We start from the raw sequence: 12,554 nt of genomic DNA, 5'->3' as shown, positions 1-12,554 counted from the left end.
ATTTTGAATCAAATAGTTTAATTTTCAACCAAAAGTAGAATAATTAAATTTTCAGTAAAAAAATGAATTTTCAACAAAACAATTATATTTTCAACTAAAAAAGATCAATTTAAAAAAAAATTCAGTGAAAAAAATTAATTGTCAATAAAGAAAAACAGTTTTTTTTTAACAAAATAGTTAAATTTTCATCCAAAGTGATCAAATTTAAAGCAAAAAAAAAAAAATAATATACGATAGAAAAGATAAATTTTCAACAAAAAATATGATTTTTCAACCAAATTGTTGAATTTTCAACCAAAAACAGAATATTTCAATTTTCAGTTAAAAAAATTATTTTTCAACAAAAAAAAACGAATTTTCAACAAAATAGACAAATTTTCAGTCAGAGTGATCAATTTTAAACCAAAAATTAACTTACTTTGAAAAAAGGCGAATTTTCAGCAAAACACGTAAATTTTCAACTAAAAAAGATCAATTTTCAACCAAAAATAGAATAATTAAATTTTAAGTTGAAAAAATCAGTTTTTACACACAAAAAAACGAATTTTCAACAAAATAGTCAAATTTCAAGCAAATAATTATTAACATTTTCAGTAAAAAAATGAATTTTCAACAAAAGAAAACGAATATTCAATAAAATAGTTAAATTTTCAAACATTGATCAAATTTCAATCAAAAAACTAATTTACTACAAAAAATATCTATTTTCAAGAAAACACATAAATTTTGAATCAAATAGTTTAATTTTCAACCAAAAGTAGAATAATTAAATTTTCAGTAAAAAAATGAATTTTCAACAAAACAATTATATTTTCAACTAAAAAAAATCAATTTGAAAAAAAAATTCAGTGAACAAAATTAATTGTCAATAAAGAAAAACAGTTTTTTTAAAACAAAATAGTTAAATTTTCAGACAAAGTGATCAATTTTCAACCAAAAATTAATTTACTTTGAAAAAAGACGAATTTTCAACAAAACATGTGAATTTTCCACTGAATATTCGAATTTTCAACGAAAAATATCAATTATCAGCCAAAAAACTGATCAATTTTCAAAACAAAAAATTTAATTCCTATCAAAAATGATACATTTTCAGCCAGATAGTTGAATTTTTAGTTTTAGAAAATCAATTTTCAGCAAAAGAAAACGAATTTTCAACAAAATAGTTAAATTTTCAAACAGTGATCAAATTTCAATCAAAAAAATAATTTGCTACAAAAAATATCTATTTTCAAGAAAACACATAAATTTTGAATCAAATAGTTTAATTTTAAACCAAAAGTAGAATAATTAAATTTTCAGTAAAAAAATGAATTTTCAACAAAACAGTTAAATTTTCAACTAAAAAAGATCAATTAAAAAAAAAATTCAGTGAAAAAAATTAATTGTCAATAAAGAAAAACAGTTTTTTTAAAAACAAAATAGGTAAATTTTCATCCAAAGTGATCAAATTTAAAGCAAAAAAAATAATACCCGATAGAAAAGATAAATTTTCAACAAAAAACATGATTTTTTAACCAAATTGTTGAATTTTCAACCAAAAACAGAATATTTCAATTTTCAGTTAAAAAAATTATTTTTCAACAAAAGAAAACGAATTTTTAACAAAATAGACAAATTTTCAGTTTTTTACACAAAATAAACGAATTTTCAACAAAATAGCCAAATTTCAAGCAAATAATTATTAACATTTTCAGTAAAAAAATGAATTTTCAACAAAAAAAAATGAATTGTCAACAAAATAGTCCAATTTTCGTCCCAAGTATCAAATTAAAAAAAATTTACTATATAAAAGATCAATTGTCAACAAAAAACATGAGCTTTCAACCCAATTGTTGAATTTTCAACCAAAAAGGATACATTATCAACCAAAAATGAAATAATTAATTTTTCAGTTGAAAAATAAATTTTTAACAAATGAAAACGAATTACAAAAAAATAGTTAAATTTTCAACCCGAGTGATCAATTTTAAACCAAAAATTAATCTACTTTAAAAAAGATGACTTTTTAGAACTTGAATTTTTTACTAAATAGTTGAATTTTCAACTAAAAGATATCAATTATCAACCAAAAAAAGGATAATTAAAATTTTAATTGAAAAAATCAGTTTTTACAAAGAAAAACAAATTTTCAACAAAACATTTAAATTTTCAACAAAACAAAAAGAATTTTCAACAAAATAGTTAAATTTTCAACTAGTTATCAAATTTCATTCCAAAAAATTATTTTCGATAAAAAAAAAGATCAATTTTCAACAAAACACGTGAATTTTGAATCAAATAGTTTAATTTTCAACCAAAACTAGAATAATTAAATTTTCAGTAAAAAAAATGAATTTTCAACAAAACAGTTAAATTTTCAACTAAAAAAGATCAATTTACGAAAAAATAAAAATTTCAGTTAAAAAAATTAATTTTCAATAAAGAAAAACAGTTTTTTTAAACAAAATAGTTCAATTTTCAACCAGAGTGATCAATTTTAAAACAAAAATTAATTTACTTTGAAAAAGATGAATTTTTAATAAAACACGTGAATTTTCAATTAAATAGTTGGATTTTCGACTAAAAAATATAAATTTTCAACCAAAAATAGAATAAATTAATATAAAACAAAATGTAGATTTTCGCAGATTTTAAAAACAAAAATTAGATTCTTTTCAAGAATTGTGAAAGGCTTTAAAAGAATGAAAGCATTTTCTTAAGATTCCTAGGAAAATAAAATATAATTGTTCACTTTGAAAAATTATTTTAAGAACATATTTAAAAAGTTTTTCAAAGATTTAAACAAAATTTTCAAGTAAGATTCTAGAAGATTTTAAGAAAACTTTCTAAAATTTGCATGATAATTTTTAATCTTTATAAAACTCCTAAATATCTCTTAAAATTATTCAAATTTTTTCTACAAATGTTCATTTGTAAATTATAAATCTAAATTTAAAAATTTCACTTAAAAATTAAGCATTTTTCGAAATTTTAACGATTCCAGGTTTTCTATGTCAAAAAATTCAGTTAAAGATTCTTTTCCATCAAATATTTGGTTTCAATTTACTTGTCTTAAATAAAAATTCAAATATTGCTAAATATTCAATAATTAATCTTTTTTTTACTAATAAATTTTTAATTAAATGGGTTAAAAATTGAATATTTTAGACTGAAACAATATTAAAATTTTTTTAATCCTATAATCAAGAATATATTATTATGTAGTTATTTTTAAGTTGAAAATAGTTTATAAACTTCCAGTCGCACGTTCACATTACTTAAATGACTAACACTTTCAAATTAAAACCGTTTAATTTTTAACGTTAAAATAAAAAAATTCTTAAATTTTGAACTGGTTTAAAATCATTTTGTCAAATAATTTTTGTTCAATTTTTATTACTTCAACAAAAAAGATAAAAAAAAAAATAAAACTTTCAGTTAAAAAAAAATCAATTTTCAATCAAAGAAATCAAATTTTCAAAACAAACAGATGAATTTTTAAACAAGAAGATTAATTTTCAACAACAAAAAATACGATTTTTCAATAAATTAGTTCAATATTCAACCAAACTGGTCAATTTTGAATAAAGCACATTAATTTTCAATCAAATAATTTAATTTTCAACTAAAAATATAATAATTAAATTTCCAGTAAAAAAAAAAACTAAATTTTCAACAAAAGCAAACGAATTTTTAACAAAATTTTAAAACCTTCAACTAAAAAAGATCAATTAAAAAAGTAATAATAATCAAATTTTCAGTTGAAAAATCAATTATCAACGATAGAAAACGAATTTTCAAAAAATAGTTAAATTTTCAAGCAAATAATTAATTTAATTTAAAAAAAGATGAATTTTCAACAAAAAATAGGATAATTAAATGTTTAGTTAGAAAATTAATTTTTAACAAAAGAAAACGATTTTTAAACAAAGTATTTCAATTTTACACAGAACTGATCAATTTTAAACCAACAAATTTATTTACGATAAGAAAAGATGAATTTTGAGCAAAACACATTAATTTTCAACCAAATAGTTAAATTTTCAACTGAAAAAGATCAATTTTCAACCAAAAATATAATTAAATACCCAGTTAAAATAAAATCAGTTTTCAAACAAACAAACAAATTTAACAAACTAGTTTAATTTTCGACTAAAAAAATATCAATTTTCAACCAAAAATATAATAATTAAATTTCCAGCATAAAAACTCAAATTTCAACAAAAGCAAACGAATTTTTAACAAAATTGTAAAACCTTCAACTAAAAAAGATCAATTAAAAAAAATAATAATCAAATTTTCAGTTAAAAATCAATTATCAACGATAGAAAACGAATTTTCAAATAATAATTAAATTTTCAACCAAAGTGATCAATTTTTAAGCAAATAATTAATTTACTTTAAAAAAAAGATGAATTTTTAACAAAAAATAGAATAATTAAATGTTTAGTTAGAAAATTAATTTTTAACAAAAGAAAATGATTTTTCAACAAAATATTTTAATTTTAAACAGAACTGATGAATTTTTAACCAAAAAATTAATTTACGATAAAAAAAGATGAATTTTGAATAAACCACATTAACTTTCAACCAAATAGTTTAATTTTGAATCAAAAATATAATTAAATTTTCAGTTAAAAAATTAATTTTTGACAAAGGAAAACAAATTTTCAATAAAATAGTTAAATTTTCAACTGAAAAAGATCAATTTTCAAACAAAAATATAATTAAATTCCCAGTTAAAATAAAATCAACTTTTAAACAAACAAACAAAAATTTAACAAAATAGTTTAATTTTTGACTAAAAAATATCAATTTTCAATCAAAAATATAATAATTAAATTTCCAGTATAAAAACTCGAATTTCAACAAAAGCGAACGAATTTTTAATAAAATTGTAAAATCTTCAACTAAAAAGGATCAATTAAAAAATGTAAAAGGCTTCAAAAGAATAAAAATATTTTCTTAAGATTCCTAGGAAATTAAAAATAACTTTTCACTGTGAAAATTATTTTAAGAGAATATTTAAAAAGTTTTTCAAAAATTTTAAATCTGAAAATTCTTAAATTTTGAACTGATTTAAAATCGTTTCGTCAAATCATTTTTGTTCACTTTTTATTACTTAAAGTGCAGATAAATTTAAAAAAATTGATTTATTTATTAAATAAAAAATTTTTAATCCAAAAATTTTAACAGCAAAGGCCTTTATTTTTTATTTGTTTAAGTCTTTAAGAAAGCATTTAAAAATTCTTCAAATTAAAAATGTAAGCTTAGAAATAAAAATTTTAAATCGAAAATTTTTAAAGTAAAAATTTTTTGGAATTACACATTGTAACTTAAATAATAGTATAATTGGAAAAAACATAAAAATTTAACGAATTATCTAAAAACTTTTGAAATCGAGCGTGAACAAATTTTTCTTCTACAAATTTATAATTTAAGAAATTTAAATTAGATTAAAATCCAAATTAAAAATCCTATTTAACGTCCAATAATCAAATCGATACAAACTCCTGTTAAAAAAAAAAACAAGAATCCAACGACCATTTTTCGTTCCTTTCAAAATAGAAAAAAAATCCATTTAAAATCAACTGAATTAGAAAAAAATCAACAAAATAGTTTAATTTTCGACTAAAAAATATAAATTTCCAACCAAAAATAGAATAATTAAATATAAAACAAAATGTAGATTTTAGCAGATTTTAAACAACAAAAAAATAGATTCTTTTCAAGAATTGTGAAAGGCTTCAAAAGAATAAAAATATTTTCTTAAGATTCCTAGGAAAATAAAAATAACTTTTCATTGTGAAAAATTATTTTAAGAGAATATTTAAAAAGTTTTTCAAATATTTAAAATCTGAAAATTCTTAAATTTTGAACTGGTTTAAAATCGTTTTGTCAAATCATTTTTGTTCACTTTTTATTACTTAAAGTACAGATAAATTTTAAAAAATTGATTTATTTATTGAATAAAAAATTTTTTATTCAAAATTTATAACATGAAGGGCCTTTATTTTTTATTTGTTCGAGTCTTTAAGAAAGCATTCAGAAATTCTTCAAATTAAAAATGTAAACTTAGAAATAAAAATTTTAAATCGAAAATTTTTAAAGTAAAAAAATTTTGAATTGATGCAAACTCCTGTTAACAAAAAAACAAGAATCCAACTACCATTTTTCGTTCCTTTTTTCTTTTCTTTCCTCTTTTTGTCTGAATTTTTTTTTTCAGATTACAGTAGACTTTTTTGTTTTTGTTTATTCGTTGTGTTCCAAATTTGGTCGTTGGATTCTTGTTTTTTTTTTTTTTTACAAATTTGTAAAATTCCCATTAAAAAAGAAATTCACTGTCATTTAAAAAACAGAAAAGTTCCGAAATAAAAGCGTTCAAAATGTAATAATTTAGGAAAGAATGATATATAATATATAATTTTTAAAAACCTTTTTTCCTTTGGCTGAAAGTGGCTTTCTAAAATTAATATGCATATGTTGTTTTCCATTTTCGTCGATAGAAATCGAGACTTTTTTCAGTGTTTTGTTGCCACAGTGAGGACAGAAAACTTTTGTCATTATTCCAGTCGTTTTGAAACAGGCGTAACATCTCAAAATAAAAGTTCGCATCTGTTTGATTACTTTTCCATCCAGGGAAGAGATATTTAATCCAATTTGCATCAGTACATTTTGCATCGCAAAATCCATAGTTAGACAAGCTACAGTCGCTGGTTTTTCGTCTATTATTTCCGAGTCCATTTGTTTTTTTATCGCTGTTATATTTCCTTAAAAGAAAATTGTCCATTTTTATTGAACAATATAGACATTTTATAAATAAAAACTAGCAAAATAGAGTTTCATTATTTCAAGTATAATTTTAATTGTACCAAATATTTGAATTTTCAACTAAAAATGAACATTTTTTAACCAAATAGCTGAACTTTTAACCAAAAAAAGATCAATTTTCAACAAAAAATGGAATAGTTTAATTTTTAGGTGAAAAAAAAATAATTTTCCACACAAAAAATTCAGTTAAAGTGATGAATTTTTGTAGAAAATTATGAATCTTCAACTGGAATAGATCAACCTTAAAAAAAGGTGAACTTTCATCCATGTAGTTTTATTATTAAACAAGAATATAAATATTCAAAAAAAAAAATAATGAAGATTGAAATGGGATATTCATATTTTCAATCAAAAAGATGAATTTTCAACTAAATAGTTTAGTTTTAAACTACAAAAGATCAATTTTCAACCAAAAATAGAATTAAATTTCCAGTTAAAATAAAATCAATTTTCTAACAAAATAAAACAAAAATTTATCAATATTGTTTAATTTTCGACTAAAAATATCAATTTTAAATCAAAAATAATTAATTTACTTTAAAAACAGATGAATTTTCGACAAAACACATTAATTTTGAACAAAAAATGAATTAAATTTTCAGTTTAACAAATTTATTTTTAACAAAAGAAAAAGAAATTACAATAAAAAATTTAAATTTTCAATAAAAAAAAGATCAATTTTCAACCAAAAATAGAATAAAAAAATTTCCATAACAAAAGCTCAATTTTCAAAATGGCAAACGAATATTTAACAAAATTGTAAAACCTTTAACTAAAAAAAAGAATGAAATTTTCAGTTTAAAAAATCAAATTTCATGAAAAAAAACGAAATTTTTAACAGAATAGTGCAATTTTCAACCAAAGTGATCAAATTCCAAGAAAATAATTAATTTACTTTAAAAAAAGATGAATTTTCGACAAAACACATTAATTTTGAACAACAAATGAATTAAATTTTCAGTTTAACAAATTTATTTTTAACAAAAGAAAAAGAAATTACAATAAAAAATTTAAATTTTCAATAAAAAAAAGATCAATTTTCAACCAAAAATAGAATAAAAAAATTTCCATTACAAAAGCTCAATTTTCAAAATGGCAAACGAATATTTAACAAAATTGTAAAATCTTTAACTAAAAAAATCAATTTTCAACAAAAAAAAAAAGAAGAATGAAATTTTCAGTTTAAAAAATCAATTTTCATAAAAAACCGATATTTTCAACAGAATAGTGCAATTTTCAACCAAAGTGATCAAATTCCAAGAAAATAATTAATTTACTTTAAAAACAGATGAATTTTCGACAAAACACATTAATTGTGAACCAAAAATGAATTAAATTTTCAATTTAACAAATTTATTTTTAACAAAAGAAAAAGAAATTACAATAAAAAATTTAAATTTTCAATAAAAAAATTTCCATTACAAAAGCTCAATTTTCAAAATGGCAAACGAATATTTAACAAAATTGTAAAATCTTTAACTAAAAAAATTTTTTAAAAAAGCAATTTTCAACAAAATAGTGGAATTTTCAACCAAAGTGATCAAATTCCAAGAAAATAATTAATTTACTTTAAAAACAGATGAATTTACGACAAAACACATTAATTTTGAACAAAAAATGAATTAAATTTTCAGTTTAACAAATTTATTTTTAACAAAAAAAAACGAAATTACAATAAAAAAAGTTAAATTTTCAAATAAAAAAGATCAATTTTCAACCAAAAATAGCATTAAATTTTCAGTTAAAATGAACTCAATTTTAAAAAAAAACTTTAACCTAATAGATTAATTTTCGACTAAAAATATCAATTTTCAACGAAAAATAGAATAATTAAATTTCCAGTAAAAAAAATTAAATCACAACAAAAGCAAATGAATTTTTAACAAAATTGTAAAATCTTCAGTTAAAAAAAAATCGACATCAACCAAAAAAAAAATGAAATATTCATTTAAAAAAAATCGATTTTCAACAAAAGAAAACGACATTTTTAACAAATCAGTCCAATTTTCAACCAAAGTGAACTCAAATAATTGAATTTTCAACTAAAAAATATCAATTTTCAACCAAATTAGAATATATGAATGTTCAATCAGAAAATTAATGTTTAACAAAAGAAAACGAATTTTCAACAAAATAATTCAATTTTAAACCAAACTGTTCACTTTTAAACAAAACACACGAATTTTCAACCAAATAGTTTAATTTTCAATTACAAAATATCAATTTTCAATCAAAAACAGAATGATTAAATTTCTAGTAAAAAAACTTAATTTTTAACAAAAGCAAACGAATTCTTAACAAAATTGTAAAATCTGTAACTAAAAAAAATCCAAAAAGAATAATGAAATTTTCAGTTCAAAACAATCAATTTTCAAAAAAAGAAAATGAAATATTAACAAAATAGTCAAATTTCATTTTCTTTTTTTTGAAAATTAAAAAAAAAAAGTTTAGTTTTAAACTACAAAAGATCAATTTTCAACCAAAAATAGAATTAAATTTTCAGTTAAAATAAAATCAATTTTCAAACAAAACAAAACAAAAATTCATCAATACTGTTTAATTTTCGACTAAAAAATATCAATTTTAAATCAAAAATAGAATAATTAAATTTCCATTAAAAACCTCAATTTTCCACAATAGCAAACGAATATTTAACAAAATTGTAAAATCTTCAACTAAAAAAAAAAAATTTTCAACCAAAAAAAGAAGAATGAAATTTTCAGTTTAGAAAATTTATTTTTAACAAAAGAAAAAGAAATTACAATAAAAAAGTTAAATTTTCAATAAAAAAAAGATCAATTTTCAACCAAAATTAGAATAAAAAAATTTGCATTACAAAAGCTCAATTTTCAACAATGGCAAACGAATATTTAACAAAATTGTAAAATCTTCAACTAAAAAAAATCAATTTTCAACCAAAAAAAAGGAATGAAATTTTCAGTTTAAAAAATCATTTTTCAAAACAAAAAAAAAACGAAATTTTCAACAAAATAGTGGAATTTTCAACCAAAGTGATCAAATTCCAAGAAAATAATTAATTTACTTTAAAAACAGATGAATTTTCGACAAAACGCATTAATTTTGAACGAAATAATTTAATTTTGAACCAAAAATGAATTAAATTTTCAGTTTAACAAATTTATTTTTAACAAAAGAAAAAGAAATTACAATATAAAAGTTAAATTTTCAACTAAAAAAGATCAATTTTCTTTCAAAAATAGAACTAAATTTCCAGTTAAAATGAAATTAATTTTCAAAAAAAAAAAAATACCTAATAGATTGATTTTCAACGAAAAATATCAATTTTCAACAAAAAAAAGAATAATTAAATATCCAGTAAAAAAAATAAATCACAACAAAAGAAAACGAAATTTTTAACAAAATAGTCTAATTTTCAACCAAATTGATCAAATTTCAAGCAAATAATTAATTTACTTTAAAAAAACATGAATTGTCAAACAAATAATTATATTTTCAACTAAAAAATATCAATTTTCAACCAAAAATATAATTAAATTTCCGCTTAAAATAAAATTAATTTTCTACAACAATAAAATTTTCAACAAAATATTTTAATTTTCGACTAAAAAAGGTAAAAAAAAACCAAAAATAGAATAATTAAATGTGCAGTTAAAAAATTAATTTTTAACGAAAGAAAACGATTTACAAAAAAATAGTTCAATTTTACACAAAACTGATAAATTTTCAACCAAAAAATTAATTTACGATAAAAAGATGAATTTTTAACAAAACACATTAATTTTCAACCAAATAGTTTAATTTTGAACCAAAAATAGAATACAATTTTCCGTTCAACAAATTTATTTTTAACAAAATAAAACGAAATTACAATAAAAAAAGTTAAATTTTCAACTAAAAACGATCAATTTTCAAACAAAAATAGAATAATTAAATGCCCAGTTAGAAAATTAATTTTTAACACAAGAAAACGAATTTTTTAACAAAATAGTTCAATCTTAAACCAAACTATTCAATTTTCAACCAAAAAATTAATTTTTGAGTAAAAAATATAAATTTTCATCAAAAAATATAATAATTAAATTTCCATTAAAAAAAATAAAATTTCAACAAAAGAAAACGAATTTTTAACAAAATTGTAAAATTTTCAACAAAAAAGGAATAATGAAATTTTCAGTTAAATAAATACATTTTCAACAAAATAGCCAAATTTTCAACCAGTCATCAATTTTCAAGCAAATATGGAATTAATTTACTTAAAAAAAAAACAAGTATTTTCAACTACAAAAGATAAATCTTCAACCAAAAATGGAATTAAATTTTCAGTCAAAATAAAATGAAATTTAAAAAAATATCAACAAAATAGTTTAATTTTCGACTAAAAAATGTCAATTTTTAACCAAAAATAAAATTATTAAATTTTCAGTGAAAAAAAGCACAATTTTCAGCCAAAAAATTAATAATAACATTTTCATTTAAAAAATCAATTTTCAACCAAAGAAAACGAATTTTTCAACAAAATAGTTCAATTTTTAACCAAACTGATCGATTTTCAACCAAAAAATTAATTAACAATAAAAAAAGATGAATTTTTAACAAAAAACATTAATATTTAACCAAATAGTTTAATTTTGAATCAAAAATAGAATTAAATTTTCAATTTATTAAAAAAATTCATTGTTAACAAAAAAAAACAAATTTTCAATAAAATAGTTAAATTTTCAACTGAAAAAGATACATTTTTAAACAAAAATTAAATACATGCATTTTAAATTAAAAAAGACAAATTATCAACCAAAAAATGAAATTAAATTTCCAGTTAAAAAAATAATGTTCAACCAGAAAAAAAATGAATTTTTAACTAAAATGATGAATTTTCAGAATCTTCATAAAGATTCATCTCCTTGAATATTTGAATAAAAAATTCTTTAATTTTGAAGATATATAATTAAAAATTCTCAAGTCTCAATGATTTTTAAGGTCAAATTTCAAATGTAAAGTATGAAAATTGCAAAATTTTTAATTCTAAAACTTAAACTTGCATGATTTCTAACTTTCAAACCCATTTAAAAGATGTATAAATACAAATTCTCACATTCGGATGATTTTGAAAACTACATTTTAAATTTAAATCATCAAAATTAAAAAAATTTTCGTTGTAAAACTCAAAACTTGTATAATTTTAAAGTGTAAATTTAAAAATAAAATAAAAACTCTTTAAGACTTACAATTCAAAGTTCTACAATTTTCAAGAGTTACAATTTAAATTGATTAAATTTGCAATTCTTAAGAATTCTAAATAAAATTTAATTAATTTAGAATATTAAAAGTTGAAAATAATGTCACTTGAAACGCTTTTTTGGATTATTTAGTTCAATTTTGATAATTTACAATTGAAAATTCTTCAATTTTGAATATTTCTAATTCAAGATTTAAATTTTTAATTAATACAATCCAAAATGTTGCAAATTTTAATGACATTTTTTTACAGTCAAATTTGGAAGATTTTTATTAAAAACTCTTTAATTTTAAAAATGTATAGATAAAAATTTTCAAGTTTTAATGATTTTTAAGTTCAGATTTCAAATTTAAATCATAAAAATTGCAGAATTTTTAATTCTAAAACTTAAAACATGTATAATTTTATATTTTCAAAATAAAAAATTCTTCAATTTGTAAGAATCTCAAATTCAGATGACTTTGAAGATTAAATTTCAAATATAAATCATCAAGATTACAAAATTTTTTATCGTAAATCTTAA

The 12,554-nt window shown here is 18.9% G+C and overlaps 1 protein-coding gene across 1 annotated transcript in view; it reads right to left on the bottom strand.

Moving 5' to 3' along the window:
• Positions 1–12,554, bottom strand: part of LOC117182235 (RNA-binding protein NOB1) — a 29,521-nt gene that overhangs the window by 2,003 nt on the left and 14,964 nt on the right. The window contains exon 5 of the mRNA XM_033375328.1: positions 6,418–6,752. Within this exon, the coding sequence (XP_033231219.1) occupies positions 6,418–6,752 (335 nt within the window). The remainder of the gene's footprint in view (positions 1–6,417; positions 6,753–12,554) is intronic.

The sequence above is a fragment of the Belonocnema kinseyi genome, chromosome 10 (assembly GCF_010883055.1).
Source record: "Belonocnema kinseyi isolate 2016_QV_RU_SX_M_011 chromosome 10, B_treatae_v1, whole genome shotgun sequence".
NCBI classification, from domain to species: Eukaryota; Metazoa; Arthropoda; class Insecta; order Hymenoptera; family Cynipidae; genus Belonocnema; species Belonocnema kinseyi.
Note: the sequence above shows the minus strand (reverse complement) of the source record. Positions and strands in the feature narration are given on the sequence as shown.